The 24,530-nt window shown below is 41.4% G+C and overlaps 1 protein-coding gene across 2 annotated transcripts in view; it reads right to left on the bottom strand.

Annotated features, from left to right (window-relative positions):
* TAF1B (TATA-box binding protein associated factor, RNA polymerase I subunit B) overlaps positions 1-13,074 on the bottom strand; it is a 53,490-nt gene extending 40,416 nt beyond the window's left edge. The window contains exons 1-7 of one of the 2 annotated variants that reach the window (XM_056343342.1): positions 12,980-13,074; positions 11,955-12,053; positions 11,368-11,455; positions 8,304-8,401; positions 7,920-8,015; positions 7,183-7,312; positions 3,626-3,782 (exon numbers count right to left, since the gene is read on the bottom strand). In XM_056343342.1, the coding sequence (XP_056199317.1) occupies positions 3,626-3,782; positions 7,183-7,312; positions 7,920-8,015; positions 8,304-8,401; positions 11,368-11,455; positions 11,955-12,053; positions 12,980-12,997 (686 nt within the window). In that variant the 5' untranslated portion in view covers positions 12,998-13,074. Of the gene's footprint in view, positions 1-3,625; positions 3,783-7,182; positions 7,313-7,919; positions 8,016-8,303; positions 8,402-11,367; positions 11,456-11,954; positions 12,054-12,939 lie in introns of both variants that reach the window. The other variant, XM_056343343.1, reaches the window with a different exon arrangement.
* Between the last annotated feature and the right edge of the window lie 11,456 nt (positions 13,075-24,530).

Genomic DNA, 24,530 nt, shown 5'->3' with positions numbered 1-24,530 from the left:
AAACAAGCAATGTCCACCAATATTTTTTTTTTTTTTAAAAAAAAAGTTTTCACTAACTTGGCTACACCAAGCCAAAGCATTGCAACTGTTTAAAAAATAGTGACATCCTTCCTAGCTTGAAATTACTTTTTCCATACAAAATAATGCTTTTCTCTCAGGTTAAGAGTTGTTTTTACATTCTAAATACCCTGTTATGAATACAGTGTGCTGATGATTCAGGTTTTTAACACTTACTCCAAAACCCCAGATATGGAAGAGCACTTCAGTTTCTTCTGTCTGATCTTCCAAACCTTTCATTTAACAGACAGATGATTAAAACACTTGCAAGACTATGTTCTATCAGTGAAGTGCCTGAAAATTTGACTAGTAGATACAGTACACAGTCCATGTTCTTTTAATTACAGCAGCAGCATACATTAGTAAGGCACAAGTATGAAAAAAATCCTAGGTCTTCTGCATGCTACGAGGAAATGATGCGTCTGTTAAAGCCACACAGTAATGCCACAAACCAATTACAAGTTTAGTCTTGCCAGCACAGCTAGGTATAACCTCATTTGAAAGGCATTAGTTCTCAGAATCTCAAAATCTAGCATCTTGAAACTTTTTCCGCAAGCCAACAATTTTATTATTTAGATAAATAATATGCAGCATACAAAGTACTGTCAACCTCTTCACAATGGAAAAGGATTTAATGTGTTGCAAAATGTTGAGTAGAAGATTGTTAAATATGCTATTTTTAAACCAAAATGTTCCTATCAGAGGAGGTAATTGTAGTGTTTTTCTGTTAAGTGTGTCAAGTAGCAAGGAGGAGTGTATTTTTGGTGTTGTAAATCCTTTAAAAGCTGGCAGATTGCCCTACTATAGTGCCTAAGCATGTATCACAAGGGAGGAGCAGCAGTCAGCTGACTTCAGGGTAGGGAGAAAACCAAACTGAAGAAAAAACAAGGCAGAACTTTAAACACAACTGTAATTCAGCTGGTTTAAATAAAACAATTTGCCTATAAAGATTTAAAAGGTAATGCTTTATGTTTTCTCTGAATAGTTTTCATCTCTGGTCTGTCGCTATTTTGATCTGCATATCTTAATGCATGCAAAAATGTGAACATTGTCTGATTTTCTGAACTTAAATATTCAGAAGTTAGAAAACAAGTATTTTATGGTAGTTCATGCAATTTAAAATTCTTTCTCCTTCTTCATCAAACTTCTGAAAGGCAAAGACCTTAAGGGTAGGGAGGGAAGCATGATAATGTAATTACGGTCTTATATAACTATCGTATCATGGTAAAACTTTGCAATACAAATTACATTCTTTTACACATCACTTTCTGCATTTAATTCAGTTCATACGTTCAGTGCATCTAAAGTCACTGAATCATTCTGATTTACCCACTTTTAAAAGTATTATACCCATAAATTGTATCTAATTAAATGGTATCTCATTCAAATAATCTTATTTCAATTTCCAATTATTAGTTTCTGATTATGCCTTTCTGTGCTATACTTTGTACATAATTTTTTTCTCTCTCCTTTTCCAGCTTTTTTTACTGTTTTTATGATTCCTTTAACTCCTTTGAAACAAATGTGCTCATCTCTTAAGGATCTCAGCACAAAGGATGTTCTCCAGGTTCTGAATCATTTTCCTGGATCTTTTCTGCAGTCTCCAATTTTTAAAGTGCCAAATACAACAATATACCATTAATATGCAAACAACACAATCTACGTTTCCTCTTAACAGTTGACTTTGACAGTTGGGGGGGTTTTGCTGTTGTTGTTTGGTTGCGTTTGTTTTTTTTCCAGACTACACCACCATACTAAAACAGATGTATTTGCCTCATTATTACCTCACATGCTTTCCAGAGACAGTTTCCAAGATACAGTAACCAAAGAATAGACGTTTAATCATTCATTTTTCTCTCCAAACAGGATGGGCTAAGCAATAATTCTTTACTGTGAACCATCTGCTCCATAATTGTAATTTACTAGTTGGATTTTTGCCATATGCAAACATCCCAGACAGGATTTATGTATTTTTGTCAACGATTAGAAAATAAATACAGAGTATGCTATGACAGTTATCACTTTTACAGAATTTTCTTAGGAAGACAGTCAGTAACAAATCTTATTGAAAACTACCTTTGAGTTCTACTAGTTTTTAATCTACTCAATAAATACTTCTGTATTGTAGGATGTTAGTTTGAATTCTGAATACTGTGGCATTTTGCTGAACATTTTACAAGCATCTTTTATGCAACAGCATATCCAGTTATGCAAATATGCAATGGTTTGTGCAATTCTGATCGATGAAGGCAACAGCCACCCCCTGAAGTTAAATCAAAGGGTTAAACACAGTTTTGCATAGAAATAAATTAGCTAGTATTAAATACTGTACTTCGAGACATACAAACCTCCCCTTGTTTTACAAGTACTTGCAAAAGAGGATTCTTCAATACCCATCCTTCTCAGAAAGCTTGAACAAAGCTAGAAAAGCACAGGTGGAAGCTGGCACTCCAGGGGGAGAGAGGCCACAATGGAAGATCAGACTCCGGGGTAAACTTCCCTTGGACGCATCACACCTTCAGCAGCAGTACTAGTTATATGCACCACAGGTGGGGGATGATGTACTCAGTGCCTTGCCTTTTAGCTTACAGGTTATATATTTGAAAAATAAAAATTGAAGAACTGAAATCTACCGTATCAACTGAATTTTGAATCAATGTTTCCTTTATTTTGTCCAAGTTTTCAGTTTGCTTTGCCAATGTAGTTATTTGAGTCTTTCTGTTCCATAAATTTTGGTGAAGTAACATTTTTTCACCATCTTTTTAGCAATACCCAGTATTTCAACACTTGTTAAAAAGGAGTATCAGTATACAAAAAGTCTTCCAAGGAAAATCTAAGAATTCCTGAATTTAAACTATTTGAGCCTGATTTAAAATATTTATTGCAAACAAGAAATATTGCTGAATTATTTTTAATTCCTTAAGTAAATAAGGATTGTGTTCATATCCTTGTTGTAAGGGCGAGAAGGGAACTGCATTGTCAGCAATAGTTTGATGGTCTCCATTTAGCATCAAACCCTATCATTAGAACATTTTATTTCTACTATGTTTAAAGCTGTGTTGTTCTGAACTCTGCTAATTACAGATACAAAGACAAGAAAACAAAAAAGGGCTTCCTACATTAATTTCTCTGCCCAACTCCATTGCGTGAAGCTACTTAGCTACCTTCCAGATCACTATAGACTGCTGGTATTGTTTGTATGATGACACTGCTGTAAGTTCTGGAGAATGTTTAGTCATTTATTCTGGCATGCCGACAAAATCAATATAGCAAGTGTGACCATACAGTGAATCTTATGACATTTTGAAAGAGAAGGGTAAAAACTTTCTTTAACTCCAAAACCTTATCCCTTACACATCTTCGAGATTCATTGCAATCACTGAAGGAGACTGTTCTCCAAAAGCAGCTGCATGAATCGTTATGTCAAAGAAAAGGTAAGACAACCAAATGTAGAGAACTTCTCACTATTACTGAACAAATTACTAAGAGGGCAATAGTAGAGATCTAATTTTTTAAAAAAATTGTTATTTATATAAGCAACAAATATTTCACAAGAGAGTATTCATACCTTAAGAGATCAGATAACGTCATTGGTTCTCTCAACCAGAGTAAGGCCATGTAACAAAATGAAAGGGTCATTGGCATCGTCATCCTCAGTTTCTCCTTTTGGTTCTTCATTAAATACAAACTACCATCTACTGATCCAGAGCACACAGAGGTGCTTTCTTGGGTTTATGTTAAAAACAGGAAAGAAAATAAGTAATTGATATGATATACACATGATCCGTGGCATACAGAAAACAAGATAAAGGAACCTACAGGGACCCTTGTTCAGCAATCAGTAATATTTTGAAATCATTACTTTGAGTAGTTTGGTAGTTAACAGCTTAACTCTACTGTATTCACCTACCACAATATGAGATGACAACCTGTTTCATAAACTGCTACTTCACTTGACTAAGACAGTGGATCACACAAAGAGACAAAACTCCCTCTGGTACCCATCAAAACCGACATTTTTGGGGGAACTACACTTAAACCTGGAGTTCTAGAAGGACATTAACTTCTATACAACATATAACTAGCAGTACTTATGGGCTGGAAATACTGCTTTCCATTTGAGAGATAAGGGAACAGTGAGGAAACAAGGGAAAATATGACATACTTAAATCAATGCCTCAGAGTTGGGGATTAAAACATCAACTTCAATACAGTTGGGACTTTAATGAGAAAATGATTTACATCGCAGAAATTTTACTGAGGTTAAGGCGTGTACATGTAATCTCTAATGTGGAAATGCAGATAGTTTTTTTTAAAAGAACCTAAATTCAATTACAAAGAAACACCTTTAGAACAAAAATGTAGCAAATGGTGAAGAGGGTGAAAAAAATATTCAACAACAACAACCAACTAGACCTCCCTACTTCTTTACTGAGATGAATCACTAAAAGCTAAGAGAAGCAGCAATGAGAAATTTCATTTAGTAGAGTGATTTATGAGTTAGGAACCTTCTCAGCAGTGAAACTTGGGAGTTCAGGAAAGGAGGAATTAAAACCACAAAACTGTCTCTTCTCTACATAGCTAGGATGAATGAAAATGCATTTAAAGCCCACCATACAAAATACCAACATCAATTCTGTAGAGATTTTCTCATTGTGTTTCCCCACAGATTCTTCACCTGTTCAGGCAGGAACAGCAATGGCTCGATCCGCAGCTCCCCAGCTGGGAGCTGCAGGGCCATGGCAAGAAGCCTGCAAAAAAACAGTTTAAGACTTCAGAGAGCTTGGCAGCTCCATGGTTATGCTGGCAGGTGACAGCCAAGCCTGTAAGGCGACAGCGGTCAGTGGTAGGGGTCCAGCACCCATTGACAGGCAGTATGAAGACACTGCAAATCCCGTGTTCCTGAGCCAGAACTGGTCTTTGATGCCACCTACCGGCTCCCAAACCGGCGGCCAGCAGCACCACAGACACCGCAGCACCTTACAGGAACCGGCCCCACCACACACCTGGTACAGGCCAAGACAAGGTCTAGATGAGAGCACCCTACGACATCTGTCACGTATAGGTGCATCAGAGACAGGAGGAGGAACATCAGTTAATCCTTTTAGTCAACAGTTTCACCTTTTACATGGATGCTTCTGTTTAAAGCCAGCTTCGTGACTGAATCTTCGCTATTAAATTCACATTCAACTCAATTTAAAATAATCCTCATTATATTTGTGGCCTTAATGATGGCACACAATTTCCTTTTATTTCTTCCAGCTTATGCAAGGCATGACAACACACAGTTACACACATCTAATAATTTAAGAGTTTAACAGGCTTCTCTAGCAATATCTCAGTGCTACACTAAGTAGAATTTGCTATTAACCCTGCACAAAAATAACCAAAAAAAAAAAAAAAAAAAAAAAAAAGGAGCCTGCCGGTTAGACAAGCCTCTTAGGAAAAAAACAGGTGTTGAGGTTTCCAGTCTGTAGCAATAACAGCTCAGTAAAAACAGCACAGAAAAGGAAACCTATGAATCTGCACAAGAATTTCTAATTGACTAAAACACGTTTAGTATTATTTGTGTTAAATTTCAATATACAAAATAATGTCTTTGTTTGTTTGATTTCACCAGATTTCACCAATTTTGTGCTTCTAGTGTCTTTGAACCCTCGACTAATTTCAAGTGCTTTTAGTGAAATTGGTATAGACTACTTAAAGCTGAATTCAACCTCTGAAACAACAGACCAAGAACATGTTAAAATACAGCCTATCTTAAGACTGTCTAGCTGTTCTAAAACTCTAAGAAACTTAACTCCAAAAGGCACAACTACCAAGGAAGAAAGGAGTTCCTCCTGACATCAAAAAAGGAAAAAAAAAAATCAGTGGAATATTTTCACTAGGAATTTTTCACTCAATTCTTTCCTCTTCCTATAATATGTATTTGTATAATACCCAAGATCCACTGACTACACGTACAAACATAAGGTGACTCTTTACCTGAAAATTTTGTTATTTAAATATATAAGGATGCAAGGTACTTGCATTATATTCACAAATATTTGTGTCACCATTTTTGCACCTTTTTCCGCTCTCTAATTCTGTTTGGGTTTTTAAAAATGTCTTATTTTTTTTTTAATTGCTGCAGATCAAGTTTCTGATACAATTACCATTTCTGGACTTCACAAAATAAAGAGAAAAACATGAAAGAACAAAATTGCATTCTTGTGAAAGCAGACAGGCAATATTACAGAACAGAAATGGGACATAAAGAGGATAGCACATAACAGGGGAAAAAGAAACACTGAGACAAAGAAAAAAGGCAAGCAAAGAATAAAGTAAAAAACAAAACCTATCAGAAGTTTAAAACACAAACAAAAGCTTTCAAATGTGCCTTGAAATGTACTTCCAGCACCTGACATTGCAGCATTGTCTGGCATTACACTTGCCCAAGTAGCACGAAACACTGCAATATTCTATAACATTTTAATTAAAATGTTTAGCATTCTGTAAATATTTTCAGGTTGATATTGTGACCAGAAAAGAGAAACTGATGGAATGCTAAAATTTTTGATAGGCATTATAGGGAAAGTAGTAAAAAGAATGCAGACACAAAAGATACAGAAGTACCAAAAACACTGTAAGGAAAAAAATTAGAAAGCTAAATATTAATTAATTAAATATTAGATAGAAAAAAAATACTCCCCCCACAAAAGAACACACTCATGCTTTTTCACCATCAAAATCATGACTGGAAGCTCTACTATTAGCTAAACAAGTGTTTATTCTTTAAAGCTGCTGTGTTTGTGAACATCTAGCTTTGCAGATAAAACAGCAATATTTTATCGCTCCAAGCAGGATGCATGGAGTAAACTCATTATAAAACAGAACTTCCTCCTGCATTTCCCATTGTATTTCCAGGTCCTGTTCAATGTTCGTCTCCTTGGGCGGGGTTTGGAAGTAATCTAGTTTCTGGTAGAATATAAAGTACTCTAGTGGCAAACAGGACTGAAAACTTCACACTTTCCAACCAGTTCCTCCAGTTCACTGTACATGAATACATTTTTTAATATATTTATTTATTTAGATTAAAAAACTACACAAAAATGTTTTCCAGATAGTTCAGTTCATTGCTCCTACCTGAGATCTTGCCAGCCGATGAGACAAAGCTGCAATCAGTCAGTAAATCCCCCTCACTTTCAGAGACAGACAAGAACTGAAGGCTAGATCTCTCTGGTTCGCTGTCCACATCAGTACTGCTGTTGCATACCTGTTTTTTGTAAATAAGTCATCGTTTCATCTACTGTTAGTTGCTGTTTCAATCTGAAGAAACCAAATAAAGCACAATAGATTCAAGAGCAACAGTAAATTAAGTTTAAACCCAAACTGTTCACATTTTTACTTTCTCTATGAATCACCAATACATAAACCCTGCAAAAAAGCATTCTTAAGGGATTTCTCAAAGATACAAAGACTTTTAGTATTAATTACATTTCAGTCTGCTAGAATGACCAGAAAGTTGGCAATATACAGAATCAAAGCTTGATGAAATAAGTAACTTCAGGAGAGCAGACAGGCAAGGATGGTAGTTGATGATGCATTTTGTATTGCAATTTCTGCTCTATCTACTGACTATCCATGCCAAGACAAAGCATTATTTTTAAATAAGCAGCTTTCCATACTCAGAGAAGTAACTGTCTCTCAAAACAGGAAAAAAAATTAAACAAAATGGACACGTGGAACCCAGTTTAGAAGAAATCCTTCATACTGAAGTGACATTAGCACAAGATAGATATGTAGCTTGAATAAAGAAGGTTTCTGCTGCTGCTTTTTAAAAAGATACCACATATCTCATGGGATTTGAGCTTTTCACTTACTGATAATGCTTTGACAGTTCCCTCAGCTGGTCTGTTGCAATATGCCTGATTGCTCTTCTGAAGGTAACACCTCCAAAAAGTGCACAGAATTTCATCCTGATAAATACAAATGGATAGTGATTAGTACAAAGTTTACAAGATCATTAATTGCTGAGAGAATAGAGTGCAATTTTTAACCTGGGAATCTGCATAATGTTCCAGCTCTAATTTTATTAACTGTGATTTACAAACTATGTTCTAAAATTACCAGAGAAACTAAGTATGTTTTTATAAGCTCAATGTTTTTAAACATGCAGTTTTCAATTCACTTTAAAAATGACTTTTAAATTAACAACTCCTGTAACAGACACACAGTGTGTACAACTCACATTGACACCTACATACCTTCATTTGTGGGCATACTCCTAGCGCTTCTAAAGCTTCAGCTTGTTTCTTGAGTACAAGCTGAAAGCCTTCACAAACATACCATTCATACCCTCCATCTAAATAAAAAAAAAAAAAAAAAGTATGTTGGGGTTTTTTGTTTGTATTGTTTTGGGTCTTTTGTTTAACCTTATGCACACTTATTTCTACTTAATATTCTGTTCCCTTGGTAACAGGACAGAGACATGTGTCTCTAATAATTTCAGATACTAAAGCATAGACCAGCTACACTGAATACTCCATTAACTTCCTTTTATTCACAGTCTTAATGAAGAAGAAAAGCTATTGAACAATCAGTGCTCTCTACACATTTCCCATGAATAACATACTTCACTCTAACTTCCAGTGTGGCATTTGTAATCCAGTGGAGAGTTGTTAAGTGACCAATTCCAAAATAACTGAGAAGGTGTCGTTAAAAACTTAAATATGACCATTTCTTTCCCATCCCTGGCACAGAAAACTGGAACGCATCACAGTGGTGAGTCAGGCAAAAACCCAACCAATATCACCACGTTCTTCACCGTTCTACACCATTCTCTCTCACAGAATCATACACATTTAAATGAAAGAAACTTTCTCAGATATTCTGAGCTTCTAGCAAATCTTAGCACAATATGGTTTCCATAAGGAGTGGGTCTGCTCCAATCTATTCACTATTCCCTCAGACTACATTATGTTTACTTTTCACCCGTACCTCTCTATATTTATAACTCCTTTTCTATACGCTGTTTGTTTTAGAAATTTTCTCTGCATTTCTCAATTTCCTTTTCATTCCCTCCATGCTTGTTCTAATTTTTCCTTCCAATCACACCTTGCATCTTACCATCTTAGAAGCTACCTGCCCAAAGTTTCTGCCCTGCTTTAATGATTGTAACTGGTTTGCATGGCAAGGTGTTTTTTGTGGGGTTTTTTTTGAGGGGGGGCACAGGGGTGGTTTCTGTGAGAAGATGCCAGAAGCTTCCCCCACTTCCAATAGAGCCAATACCAGTTGGCTCCGAGACGGACCCAATGCTGGCCAAGGCTGAGCCCATCAGCAACAGTGGTAGCGCCTCTGGAATAACATATTTAAGAAGGGGGCAGGGGGGAATCTGCGCAAACAAACTGCAGTGGAAAAGAGGAGTGAGAATATGTGACAGCAGCAACTCTGCAGACACCCAGGTCAGTGCAGGAGGGGCAGGAGGTGCTCCAGGCACGAGAGCAAAGATTCCCCTGCAGTCTGTGGTGATGACCATGGTGAGGCAGGCTGTGCCCCTGCAGTCCATGGAGGTTAGGTGAAGCAGATACCCACCTGCAGCCCATGGAGGGCCTCATGCTGGAGCAGGTGGATGCTCAAAGGAGGCTGTGACCCCACGGGAAGCCTGTGCTGGAGCAGGCCCCTGACAGGACCTGTGGACCCGTGGGGAAAGGAGTCCATGCTAGAGCAGGTTTGCTGGCAGGACTTGTGAACCCATGGGGGACCCAGGCTGGAGCAGCCTGTGCCTGAAGGACTGCACCCTGTGGGAGGGACCCACGCCAGAGCAGTTTGTGAAGAACTGCAGCCCACGGGAAGGACTCACATTGGAGTTCATGGAGAACTGTCTCCCGTGGGAGGGACCCCATGCTAGGGCAGGGGAAGAGTGTGAGGAGGAAAGAGCAGCAGAAACAACATGTGATGAACTGATGATAAACTGCCATTCCCTGTTCCCCTGCACCGCTTGGGGGAGGAGGCAGAGAAATCAGGAATAAAGTTAAGCCTGGGAAGAAGGGAGGGGTGGGGAAAAGTGCTTTTTCTGATCTGAACTATAATAAATTAAACTAATTTTCCCCAAGTCAAATCTGTTTTGCCTGTGATAGTAATTGCTGAGTGACCTCCCTGCCTTATCTCAACCCATGAGCCTTTCACTGTATTGTCTCTTCCCTGCCTGGTTGAGGAGGGGAATGACAGAGCAGCTTCAGTGGGCACCTGGCATCCGGCCAGGGTCAAACCACCACAATGATGTTGGCTTTAACCACAGACTGAGCTTACTCCTATTCATGCATGGAAGCTGCCATAATATAATGTAACTGCACTCACAGAAGGGACTGTGCAAATCTAAGGATTTCTTTCTTGAGAAGCCTGGGGGATGGCTAATGACCTTCCTAACAGGAGAAATAAAAAGCACCAAGTGGTACACAGCTCAGACTTTAGAAGCAATACAGAATAAAGACAAGAGAAGGTGTTAAGGTTGTTCCTCTTTCCATTCCTCCCTTCACTTCCACACAATTGTTCTTTTTGAAGGAACATAGCAATCCACTGCCACCACAGTAGAGCAAAGATAGATCACCGTATTGGAGACAAAGCTAACCTCATGCTTCATTTGGTATTGTAATGCATTTTTGCTTTTTGAAAATGGCCACAACAATAAAACATCTATCCAGCCATCACAGTATACATATATAGCTCCAGTAGCAGCCTTACCATAACATCCTTATGGCATGTATCATAATATGTAATGACTACTGCTTGCTCTTCTGAATCATGAAATTAAAAGTATAGAAGTGATTCTGGATGAAAGACGTAATATTGGTTTAGCTATTGTAACTGCTCAAAATCTCTTCTGTGTAGGTTTGTGCATAGGTTACAGGGCCAAGTACCTGTAATCCAAGCCATACTGACATTCTGAGAGCTGGACCACCATCACACCTCACAAAGACAGACAACTTTTCACAAGGAAGGAACAAAGGGATCACCACATCTGAATGCATTCCACCAGTATGTTCAGTGAGCATTAGCTTCCACAAATCAAAGTGGCAACAAGTAACATAAAGCTCTGTTCAATCCAAAAAACAACCCACCACCAGGCTCACAGAGGTCACCTATGGCTCAGAAAGTCAACAAAAGTGACCACTGAAGGTTGTGACAGCATCTAGGAGGTGTGTTTTGTTCCTCTTCTTACAGTCTTTCCTAGCCATCTGCTTTTTGTCACCATCAGAGATACAATGGGCTAGGTAAACCTCGGCTGAACAGATGTTCTTATGCAAAATACAAAGAGAAGCTCATACATACCCTTTTTTTCCTTCTTTCTTAAACCTTTGGAGATTGTCTGGACTCTTGCGTTACAAAGAAAATCAGTGTTTACAACTTCTCTAGTTCTCTGCAAAACAGGAATATATCTTAGCAATAAAAAAATGCCAGGCCTAACATCCATAGATTGCCCCACCATAAACATAACAGAGGAACTTGTTCAAATTTCCAAATTAAAGGGAGACAGAACATTCTGAACTCCTCATTCAGAAATTGCAAAAATACAGAATTACTATCCTGAACATAAGGGTGATGTGCATCAGGGTTTGCCTACACTGGTACTGTACTAAAGCACAGTGGAATACCGAGGCAATACTTTTAAGGCATCTAGACAGCATGCTGGCACTACAGCCACAGCAACATAGCCTCTTAAGGTGGCTCATTTAAAATTTTGTGATTTTAAGCAACATTAGTTTTAAACAGTGTCAAGTAAAGCATGAAAAAGAACAACAACTTCATTAGGAGTCTTTTAACTCCTAATGCCAAAGAAGAAAAAAACCTAGTATTTTCTTAAAACCAAGAAGCAATCAAACCAAACCTTTCCCAAGGCCAGTAGCTTAGCTTTTTACCTCAGTAACATTGTGGCAAGATCTGCAATAAAACCGGCCTCCGTCAGTGAGACCCCAGTTCACTTCCGAACATTGGGCGCAGCGCTCATTAAAATCTCTCTAAAAGGGGAAAAAAAACCCCACAAGAGTTTCAAACATGTTTAAGTAAAACAAACAGCACTATCACTAGGCTATTGGCTCAGCTTTTGAGATTATTCATAGAGATGAATATTTAGGCCTTTTACGTTAGTGCTAGTTGATAACAACTAACGATAGCATTCGCTATCAGTCATAGGTAACTGTGAACAAATAATTTTAGCTGGCAAGCATCAGCTCTTGTGTACACGGACATGAGAACATGGGGCAGAATAACGCACACCTAGTGCACACATGGCACAGCTTCAGAAAAGGCACCACTGGAAATGGGAGCTGGGACAGGAGGCCGAGAGCGTTAGAGGGAAGGAAGGGTAAATGCCCAGAGCTGTGCAGAAACGGGTGCAGCCGAAGAAAGCCTGCACAAGTCGATGAGGAGCCGTCCCGCCAGAAAGAGAGACTTCCCGGAGAAACCGGCGGAGGATGAGGAAAAAAGGGAAACGTACAGATTAAAATAAGGCATTTTTCAGGAGCACGCCCCACGAGCGTGCTGGGCACGCACAGCCCCCTGCACGCCCGGCGGGCACGGCCGGCACCCCCGCGGCCCCTCACGGCCCCCGGCCGGGCCGAAGCACCCGGCCCACGGCCGCCATGCCGAGGGGTCCGGGCAGGGCCTCGCCCGCCACCTCCGGACCCCGGCCTTGCCCGGCGGGCAGGGTGGGCCAGGCCGTGCCGGGGCAGGCAGCGCCCAGCGGCGCCTCCGCTCTCCCGCCGGAGCCGCCGAGCGCCGCCGGACACCCCCCCGGCCACAGCCCGCAGCCGCTGAACGCCCGGCGGGGAAGCGCCTCCCACGCGGCCGCAGCCGCCGCGCTCCGCCAGCTCCCTCCGGCCCAGCGAAACTAGCCGCCCCCACCGTTCCCGTTCCCTGAGCCGCGGAGCCGCCCGGCCCCCACCGTGGCCTCCTCATCCATGCCGGCAGCCGCCCCTGGGCACACACCGCGGCAACTGCGCCGAGTGCCGGCACTGCGGGCCGGCCTGGAAACTGCAGCCCCGGCACTTGCGTTCCGGGCCCGCCGCGAGGCCGCCCCCCCGCCCGGCCTGGGTGCCGCGGGCGGACGCTGTGTTCGCCAGGCCTGGAGCTGGCCGGTGGATCGCCATCTCCCGCTGGCGGCGGGCGCCGCGGGGTCCCGCCGTGTCCCGTCTCCCCTCCCCGGAGAGCTCTCGGCGGGGCGGCTGGAAGGCGCTGAGGGGCCTCTGTGCTCCGGCGCTTGTGGGCTGAGGTGGCGCCGGGGGGGTGTTGCTGGCGCTGGGCCCACCGCGGTGGCCAAGGGGCCCATACAGGCCCCGGGGGGAGGGCGTGGCACCGAGGGAAGGTGAGTGCTTCGCCTCTGAGGGGACATTGGGTGCTTCACTGAGGGGACATGGGTGCTGCACCTCAGAGGGGACACTGGGTGCTTCACTGATGGGACACAGGCACTTCATCTCTTGAGGGGACTTAGGGTGCTTCATTGAGGGGACATGGATGCTTCACCTCAGAGGGGTCATTAGATGCTTCATTGAGGGGTCATGGGTGCTTCACCTCTGAGGACACGCAGGGTGCTTCCCCTCTGGGGGGACATGGGGTGCTTCATTGAAGAGACATAGGGTGTCTCATCTCTGAGGGGGACATAAGGTGCTTCACTGAGGGGACACAGGCACCTCATCTCTGAGGGGACACAGGGCGCTTCATTGAAGGGACATGGGTGCTTCCAGGGGATGTGGGGCACTTCCCTGCTGCGGTGTCCTGGGGACTGGAGGGGACACGTGCTGCTTCAGCCCTAGCCCACCGCCAGGCCTCTGCACTGAGCTCCTGCATCCCCACCTTCGCATCACCCTGGCTGAGTGCACATAGCAGGTGACCGCTGAGGCTGTGCCGAAGCTGTTGGAAAGGGGGCTGCTACTGCGCGTACAAAAGGAAGCCACAAGAACTCATTTAACTATGTAAAGTGCTTGGAGATCCTTCAGTGAGGGAAACTATGATCTGAAATTCGCTTTCAATTAAAAAAAAAACCCCAAACCTCCAGATCTTGATGTAGGTCTCTAATTTCTTGCACACTAATAATAATGTTTAAAGAGGTGTAAACACCAAGATCTGTTATTGCAGTGAATTTGCCCACAAAATTGGAGAACAGGTTTAGGCCCCTTAAAAAAAAAAAAAAAAAAAAAGGTCCACTAAGTGAAAGCATGGGAAAAAATTAAAGCTAAAATATACATAGAAAGAGGTGAGGCTGCCTTGACAGCTGTGGTTATATTGATGTTGGAGGATATGTACAGAGCTAGAGGGTAATTGTTTATGTTCAAGAAAAAAGTTATTACTCATACCAACTGTGATCTTTTTTCAGTGTGGGATGAACATTTGTAACACCCATTAAAGAGCATTATGCATATAATTCCTGACATGTTAAAAAGGTGATTGTCAGCCTCACAGAAATGTAGCATATACTTTGATGAAACAGATCCTACTTGTGATTTTAATTTCCATGGTTTTTGTTTGTGGAAATACTGTTCTGGGAAAGAAAGGCCATTCTGTGTGGCAGAAGGAGTTTGATCTTTTTCTACTGAATTTCTAAGATTAAATACTACCTTGAAAAAAATCAGGGTAGCTGTATCTGTGATAAAACAGGAGTTGTGTTCCAGTTCCAAAGATAAGGCATTGTTCCTACTGAGAGTGGTGCTCTTGTGTGGCTTGATGCTGTGAGCAGGCACTGGGCCTGCTCAGTAGATTTAACTAAATTGAAGAACTTGTTTATATTAGGCATGGAAGTGACTGCTTTGATGAGACAGGGCCTCAGAGTTAGGTCTTCTGTTTTCTAATAATAGCTAGTCAAAAAAAATGTTAAAGAAAGTGTAATCACAGGTCTCTGCCAATTTGTCAAAACCAGAACACTTCATATGCAATGGCAGCAGTTGAAGGTAAGCAAGAAAATAATAATAAGAAGAAAAGTGTGGGTGACTGCATGGGGAGCTATATTGGTGTAATTCTCGGCATACAGGTGTAATGTGCCAGTAAATTTTTTGAATGGGCAAGCACTTACTCTGCTTTTGGACAGCCCACTCTGCTTGTCTGAGCTGCATTTTCCATGCAAGTGAAACAGGTAGGAAAAGCTACCAAACTTTGGAAGGGAAATTGTACGAAGACTAATACTGATATTACTAGTTACTTACTAGTGTCCAGGCTCTATATAAATGGAAAGCTTCTATCAGTATTTCTTAAGACCATCAACTCATTAGCGCAGGCTAGTAATCTAGGAGCAAAAAATCAAAGCACAATAAAGGTAGCAAGCCTTAATATCTATTTCTTAAATATTTTTTTAAATGACATGTATAGAACCGGTTTTTCAGCATACAAAATTATGTGTAACCTTTGTCCCTAATTACAAGTTACCCAAGCGTACTGATAGGGGTATGATAATTTCAAAGCCAGGAGACAGACTGTCTTCCTGCTTTGGCTCACTTTTCTAATTAAGATCATTATGCATAGTAGTCAGATTGATTTGAGGCTTAGATAAATAATACGTCCTGTTGTTTCCATTGATTTGAATTTTTAATGAACCGAGTTCTATTGCTGATGCCACATTTCTGGCTCTTGACTGCAGACCTTCTACATGTGAAAACGTAAAAACTACACATTGGATGGAAAGACATGTCCCTTGGCCTTTCCTTTGGGATATTGCTCATGAAATTGTGCTGGCTCCAGGATACAAACTTCCGTAGCAGAGATTCTCCCCGGAATCTTTACCCATTGTCAGACACTTACTACAAGGAGTTAGAGCAGAAAAGCAACCTCAACTGCTCCAGAGATTGTGCAGATGAACACAGGGCAGATCTAACAGATTCAAGTTTATAGAAAAAACTCATTAATTAGCACCCATAATTTCATTTTTGCACCATCTCTCTGTGGAAGAACTCATGCTTTAAGACAAACAGAAAACAAAAGGCAAATTAGGAAAACAAAAAGCAGATGGCTTTGCTCCAGATCTTTAGAAGAGACCACACTACAGAAAGGGTCAAGGGAAAAAGCTGTGCCAAGCAGAAGGGTGGTGGAGGCAAAGGCACAAAGAGACAGTTGTGCAAGGAGCCAGCAGGAGAAGGGACAAAGGTGGGAACAGCAGCAAAGCGTAGGGGTTGCAGCAAGCTTGGCAGGGGAGGATAACCAGGGAGGGGCAGAGCTCAGTGGAGCTTTAAAGGAAGCGACAAGAAGAATGAATTTAACGTTACAGTTTAGACACACCCAGCGTTGCCTTGCGATAGTTAGTGTTTATTATACAGCTTCAGCTCTCCAATTTTATTTTTAAAATAAATTTCTAGCCCTGCTGTGGAAAGCCTAAAAATATGACCTCAAACAACCAAAACAACAGAAAGCAGATAATTTTTCCCCCCCCAAAGTTTACTCAGGTTTTCTTAAGCTGTACATGTGGGAGCATGAAACTGAATTCTTGACTACCAAAAGCAGCAATACTGCACCCAGGAGGGAGGGCAGTCTTATCCAGTCTTCTGCACCGAATTTGGGATTTGCGAATCAGCAAATTCATCAAATAGAAACCATCAGCTTCTATTTTGCACATGTGCTGCAGCCCAGCCTGTCTCACAAGGGTACATTGTGTTGCCACTTGTTCCATTTTTGCCCGTGACTCTACATGCCACAGAGAGCTGGTAATCACCTGTGATGATCACCCAGCCGGGAGTGTTTGGAGATACAGACCACAGCGGAGGACCTCACATTCAGATGAGGTTGAACCCAAAGAGTTCATCTTTGGGTTCAACCTCCTTGTGTGATCTGAAGCCGTGCTAACATGTGGTCAGCAAGTGATTTGGAAGGTCTGCCTGGGGATGCTGAAGTCTTGGCTGGAGTCAAGTAAAGGCCTCATTGGGGGTCCTGGCCTTCAAAGGCAGGATCTCTTTCCTGAGGACCACCAAGCTGCTATCTTTCTGTCCATAGTAGCAGAGGTTGCACCCCTTAGTACCGGGTGACTATGTTAACCTGATCCTACAGAGACAGAGTAGGGGAAGGACACTTCTAGGAGAGAAGGTGATCTTAGCAGCCACAAAGGAAAAGAGCAGACAGTGGGTATTTGAATGTCCCATTTCACATTCCAGGCATGTATAATGAATTTATTTTCTCCTTTTACAGATTTTATTGAGCAGCTAATGTGAAATGTTCCTTCAAATTGTAATACTTTAATAGGGTTAGAGTTCGTCTAGTTTCCAGCTTTACTGAAAGAAAAATACACAATGTACTACTAAAGGGGATCTTGGGTTCCACTATAGCATTGTGTGTCCATAGAGCCCTGGAAATTGTTCTCCAGATCATTCCTGGATGTGTTTAATCCACAAACACAGTAGTATTTTTAAAGGAATCGAGAGCCACCTTGTGGAGCTGGGATTCATGAAGGGGCTCCAAATAATACTGCTGGGAGCAGCTGCTCACTGCTAGGAATTCAGATCCAACGGGATCCTGGAGGTTGTTAATCTGGTAAACATGCACATCTGCGCATGTTCAGTGAGTGCACAGTGCATCAGACAGCTCCTCTGCTGACTAAAACTAGGCAGCAAAGAAACACACTTGTGGACAGTGGCAGGCAGTAGTGTAAGACTGTCAGAAAAATGAAATCAGCAGAATCAGGCAAGCAAAGGGATGAACTTGTTATGTCCTACACAGCCTGGTGGGGGGTGGGGGGGTGGGGGAGGGTTCACAGGGAATTTTTCAGCATATTATTAATTAAGACCTCAAAAGTGCTGATAAGTTTTGGAATCATGGTGTGTAGATTTCTGTCACAGGCCTGTTTTCTCTTGCAGTCATTCGTTAACATTGAGAATTAGGATTGCTAGAGCCCAAATACATGCCCATGCTCCATTAGCAGAGAAATAGCAAAGGTGGGACCACCGATGGACATAAGACATAACTGGAAGTATTCACCAGTCATTGTTCCTGCACAGAGGTAAAGAGCGGTCTTGGTTCTGAGGTTGCAATAGGTTCGTTTACCATTTCTCTCCCATCATTTCTCATGATGAAGCCTGAGCTGCTTGTCAGTACCAATATGCAGATACCATCCATTTCTTACCGAAAGAAGAGATGTTTGATTTTTTTTAATACCTTTATGCAGCAGCAACGTTATCTTCAGCACATACTGTCATTAGATGATATCTTAAAAATGAATTTTATATAAGCACAAATATTAAAAAGTCTCTGTGAGTGGTAGACCTTAAATATCTAAAGAAACTCACAGAAAAAAGAAGGGACTGTGTTGCTGGAGTCATTCTCCAGGTGCTGGAGAAGCCATTGCTGAGGTAAATGGTTGGTAATCCACTAGTAATCAGTCTGGTTATTGAGTCGTGACACAACTGAGTCCCCAGCAGGACTTGAACACTGAGCAGTATTACATGCTTTTACCCATCTTCCAATGAGCTAAGTTTCAGCTCCAGAAGCTTTTTTAATCAGTTACACACTAGTAGAGCTCCAAGTTAAATTACATTTCAAAAAAGATACCACTCTCAAAATCCTTGTTAGCTGAACAGTCATTAATATCCCAACGCATGCTACAAAGCAAGTAGCATGTGAAAACAACCCGAGAAGTCATTCTTAACAGACAGGCCCAGCATATCCTTTATGCTTAACAGGGTGTAGTTTTCCCTTTTGTTCAAACATTGTTTTGGTAAACAGGAGATATCTATTGCTATCCTTAATGGTTGCTTCAGACTGGTTTAATATTTTCTCCAGGTAATTTAAATGTAACCACATATGACATGCAGTAGTAGGAGAAAATTCATAAAAAGTCACAACAAGGCTATGGCAAGAAGCCAAAAACTTCCATTCTGTTTTCAAAAATATGGAAATCTCAAAAAAACCCTGCACCTTTCCCTATCATACTTCATTCCGTCATGCTTCCAAGAGGCTGTGGTGCATGGATCCATAGAGCACTGGGACCTGTTTTCCAACGTTTGTTCCAAAAACCCCATGATAGATAATCCCACATTAGAATGCATAGAGGTTAAGTAGAGCCAAATCTAGAAGAAGCAGAAACAAGCAGAATGCAAGCCCCTATCTTCAGAACATTCCCAAGCTTTGGACTCAAGTCTATACTTTCCAAGTTGTCTCTGTCAAGGGAACACTGTGGCATTCAGGAGAATCCAGAAGAACCAGTAGGATCACCCTAGCCAGGGTGCTCTACTCTTCAAAACCAACATGCGTGTTCGAGGTTACAAACGATGTTTGATCAATGCTGTTCTAAACTAGACATGGTCCTGGCAAAGTGGATGTTCTGCAAAGAAAATTAAACCAAAAATATTTTTTAATATACCCTTAAAATAAAGACAAAATTATCTTTATCAATGTCTATTTTTCACACACAATACACAGGTATTATGGTATATTTAATTGTAAATACTTGTGCAGGGTTTTGGAGTTCAAATTGAGAGTTTAGAAACACATACTTTACAACTACAATATAATAAAAAAGCAATTAAGTTTCTAGAGCCCTCTGCAGTTCATGAACTATTTCTTAAAGGGGAGGGGGGGTGGCACTATAAAAAATAGTTGTGATTGCAATTACAACAATAAAAATGAAAATACAGTAAAATAGAAGCATAGATTTTTTTTGACTTACAATCTCATTTCCCCAATGGTTTTTGTCTTCCTTTTCTCACCATCTGTTCTTCTGTCCTTTCTTTCTGAAGAAAGAAAAGGTCACCATCGCTATTCAAAACCTGATTAATCCTGTAAGGTACAGCGTGCTGTGGGACCTAGGTAGCCTCACACCAGTGCGAATATATTGTGCTCAGTGAGCTTCAGTCCTATTTTGAGCTCACTTGTGCACTGGGGCATTTGTGGTGGTCGTGTTACTAAATTGACCATAATGACAAGGGGACAGAGCCATGATGGTTCCTTTTTGTCTTATACCTACATAATATCCTTAAAAGAACTTACTCCTGTAGATACACAGAAATGTTACAGAGGAAAGCTTTGCTCCTCTGCTGCTGTAGACTGCACACATCTTCGTTTCAGGTATCAATTATGCAATGGGGACATCATAAGTGAGGAAAGGCTCTGAGAGGCACCTGAGACTCTGTGAGGACCTGTCTGAGTATAAGTTGAATTGCAGCCCTGTTTTATCAGCACCCTTCCAGCAAATTTTTGGATTAAGGGAGTGCGTTTAGCAGTGGCAAAGGGATCAAGCATTATAACTGGGAGCAAAATTCTGAAACCAATTTTTAAGAGCTTTTGTGCAATGAGGATGAGAAGAGGAAAGCTAGGAATGAGTCATGCTTTCTTCGGCTTACTGATACGTTTAATATTAAGACTTTTTAAATAACGTAGTCTCTGCTTGAGGACAGTGATTTAATGATGATTGAAAGTTGTCCATCTGGTGGACTTTTAATGCCATTAAAAGTACTCATTGTGTTCTTGCACTTGTTGTTTTCCTGGTTTTAAACATACAGCTTTTTGGTTGTTCATTAATGTATAAGCTTCAAGTTCTCATCCAAAGCCCATTGAAGACAGTGGGAAATTTTTCACTCATTTCATTGGATTTTTGATCACACCCTCTTGGACACTGACTTGGGCTAGGTGTATGTATGCCTACTGTAGCAATTATCGCAGAAGAATGTATTTAGCCTTAGCTCACCCTTGGGAAACAGAAGTATCACTGTCACCACTTGCAGATGAGATGGATCTGTAGATCTGCACACCACAAGTTCTCTTAGTCAGATCAGCGCATAATCCTGCAGCAGGTAATTCTGGAGCAATAGCTTACTGTTGCATCAGGGATTTCTTTCCCTGCCATGTCTTTGTTATTTATTTATTCCTGGCATGTGAAGAATGTATAATTAATTAATTTTCTTACAGCCCCCACTTCTTGGGTCAGTCTGCACATAGAAAACATTTCACGTTGGCTATAGAGGTTTAAAAAAATAGTAATTCTCTTTTCACTATCCCTGCTGTCTACCTAGAACACCTTTTCAAATGAGCTCTCCACAGAAGACACTTTGAAACCAGGAAGGTAGGATGCAAATAGCCAACACATGGAGTGCTCTGGGAATCCCACCCTCACCCTGAGGAAAATCCAGCACATACGTGCATAATAAAGTCACCTTTGCTTAGTGGTCTGATCACACGCTGAAGGTAGTGTGTGAAATCATGTGGCCTCATGGAGTAGGGATTTGGGGCTTGATTTTACTCAGGGATTTTTTTCGATGGTAGACAAATAGATGCTTGCTTTCTCACATGAATACAATGTGTGGTAAAAAGGCCACGTGCCCAAATTACTGATGCCTTCACAATCTTTATTCCATTTCTTCTTTTTAGCCACACACATAAGACACTGTGCTAATTCAAGCATATACCCAAGATAGGGAAGGGATAAGTTACTGATTTAAAAATTCTAATGTACTCAAATAAGTATCTTTCACAATTGATGGAAAGGAAGAAAAAGGTGATTTGAAAGTCAGACCAGGAATCTTATTTTCATCTTATCCCTGTCCATATGACAAGGGCAAGCAAACCCAAACAAAGGCATAAACAGCATACACCCATCCCCAGAATTGCTCACACCATTTAGGCAATTTAGAGCTGTAAACAAAGATAAGCGATCTGCATAGAAGCAGCTTTAGGTGACCACAAATGGATACCGCTGTTTAATTCATCCCTCTCTCATCTAAACAAGTTTGTTTTCTCAGCAGTGTTTATTTGTACTAGGGAGTGCTAGGGAAAAAATTCCATCCTCCTCCAGATTATCTGCTTCAATGTTGTGAAAATCCAATATTTCCCTAGCCTGAGAATATATTCCTCCTACAGACATACTCTGTATTTTGCGGTCTTGCCAACATTTGTTGGTTGATTGTTTTTTCCCTGTAGCTCATAGCATTTTGCTGGGACTGGAGTTGATCTCCAAAATGGGAGAAGCCCTACAAAGCTCAGTCTGGAAGGGAAATCCCATCTGATCAGCATTTCTGTCTCAACAGGCACAGAAGTGGGGAAAGAAGAGATAAGGCAGAAGTAAATATTGAAAATATTGAAATATTGAAAAAAATATTGAAAAAATAAATTGGGGGATGGTGGCAGGGGGATGTTTTTCCCCTTTTTATAAATTTTCTGCTGCTGAAAAATGGAAATGGTGAGAAAAAGTTGTGTGTGAAATATTATTGAAAATCCACAAAGAAATAATTGCTAATTTAAAAAGTTGGAAATTACACACACTTCAAGTTGTCAAGATGTTTTTCTGTAGCTCATACACATTTCAATCTTTTCCACTTTCCCGTGAAAACATACAGCATTAGGCAATGGCACATCCCTTGTGATGCTGCTGGCCTGGATACTGGAGGCCACACTCAGCTGTCCGTGCTTACCAAGCTCTAACTTGGTTAACCTTTCAGGTACGGGAGTTCAGAGGAAAGAGCCCATCTGTTCTGGGTTGCCTTCATCAGTCCTCTGTCTTGTCTTTCTGTGCAACACCAGATCTGGGAGGGTGGAATAAAGGAGCCTGTGGTGTTTTCCCCCCTGTCTGAGGTTTTATGGACTCCCTGAGCAGGCAGAGAAGTGTACCTGGGGCTGGATGAGTGTGCAGAAGGGCTGGTGTACAGGCTGGGAATGGAAAGGGGAAACAGATGTAGGATGAGAATTTCTGCATCAGGGACTGTGTTCCAGAAATGTGGAGATACCACAGTTCTCCCCTATCTATAACCAAGGACAAGAAAGTCTTGGAAATATCAAGAGACAGATCAAAATCCAAAACTACTTCTCCAAAGAAATTGGGGCTAGTTGCCTGATACTTGGGGCCTGGTGCGTGAGCTTTGAACTTCCAGGGTGATGGTCCTTGAGATATCTCAACCTTTGGCAAGGCAGTGAGAAGCTGGCTGTAGCTGCCTCTACTGCACCCCAGTGCGTTCTTTCATCTGGCCAACAACGGGTCTGCACACATAGAAGGCGAATACATGAAAATGATGCAGAATTAACATCTGAAGTGAAAATCTGTCCACTTTCCACCCTCATTCATTCACAAACTCATGAGAAAGAAGAACACATGGTTTATTAGTTAACTTTGTGATTTCTAAACTTGCAGGAAGGTTCTTTCAACAAGATTATGTAATAAAGTATGTTAAAATAATCCATTCACAAAGCAAGTCTGAAATAACTTTGAAGCACAGGCTGACAACAACAGAAAGTACTCGTATGTGACCCTTAGCTTCAAAAGAGTTAAGAAGGTGCTGGCAGAAGCACAGAGATTACCTCCACCCACACAGGAAAACATACATGGCGGAGTAGCTCTGTAAGCAGCACACAGGGAAACAAAACAGTCTGGCCCAGAATTATCCTTGTGAAGGAAGAAGTGCACTCTGCTGGGTAGCAGAGAGTTTCCAACCTGGCAAACAGATCAGAGACCTGAAGTCAGGTCTGAATGCTCCATACTTGCATCTCCATCGCTGTTTGCGGAACCATGGGTGTAACTGTAGAGAGAAACAATGTCTAAAACATACACACTTTCTGCCTTTAAAATAAGGTGGAAAATATGATCCAGGTTTTTACAGCTTCCCCTGATGTTGATGGTCTGGGTGTCCCACACAGATGTTGTTCACCTGCTGCTGAGCACACACCAACATCTGGGGAGATGCTACTGGGGGGGGGGTGCCGGGCTGGCACAGCTGTGACATTGCTGCTCCCTGGGTTTGCCAGGCGCTTTCCAGACAAATGCTGTTATGCACTCCTTGCTCCAAAGACTTCATCATTAAGGAAGCTAAAGTAATACATGAGGAGACTGAGGAAAAGCGAAATTAACTATTTTTATATATATGTATATTTAATATGTAGCTGCAATTCTCACAGCTCTCCACCCAACCATCACTTTCTGGGCATGAAGTATTAAGTGTTCTGGGTATTAAGAAGCAGGGCTTGAGGATGGATTAACACACAGCTTAAATATTCCCTGGGCCTGACTCAGAAAAGTGTCATGAAGAACATTCCCACTAGAACCAGAAAATGCAGAACATTTTTCTAAGTCTTTGTCTGAGGCAGAAAGATACAGAAAAAATCATATTTGCTACTCTTTTTTTGCAACTGTCTATTCATGAATCATGGATAGATTGTCACTGAACACAAGGGCCTGTCACTGTCTGTCTGGGATGCTTCTCGTCAGGAGAGCGTGAAGTTCATTAGAGATGCGGTCGCTGCAGTCAGTACACAGCAATCGGGCAGGAACCTGTCGTTTGTGGTATGCATATGCCAGACCGGGTCCTCTTTTCCATTCACCTGCCCTACCCTCCTCAGAGGAGGGTGTTCACTCTTTTTCCTTCCTGGTCACTCTTACCAGTAGCACCCCAGAGACACAAAATGAAGCACCTGAAGGAGGCAATTTCTTAACTCTCAGGATTTTCACTATAGGACCCTTCAGGAACAGCTAACAAACCTTTGCAAAGTTTCCTATTTACTCTCATCTCTTACCCCCCTTTCCCCGGGTATTGCTCCATGGAAAAGCC

This window comes from Falco biarmicus, chromosome 6 (genome assembly GCF_023638135.1).
Source record: "Falco biarmicus isolate bFalBia1 chromosome 6, bFalBia1.pri, whole genome shotgun sequence".
NCBI classification, from domain to species: domain Eukaryota; kingdom Metazoa; phylum Chordata; class Aves; order Falconiformes; family Falconidae; genus Falco; species Falco biarmicus.
Note: the sequence above shows the minus strand (reverse complement) of the source record. Positions and strands in the feature narration are given on the sequence as shown.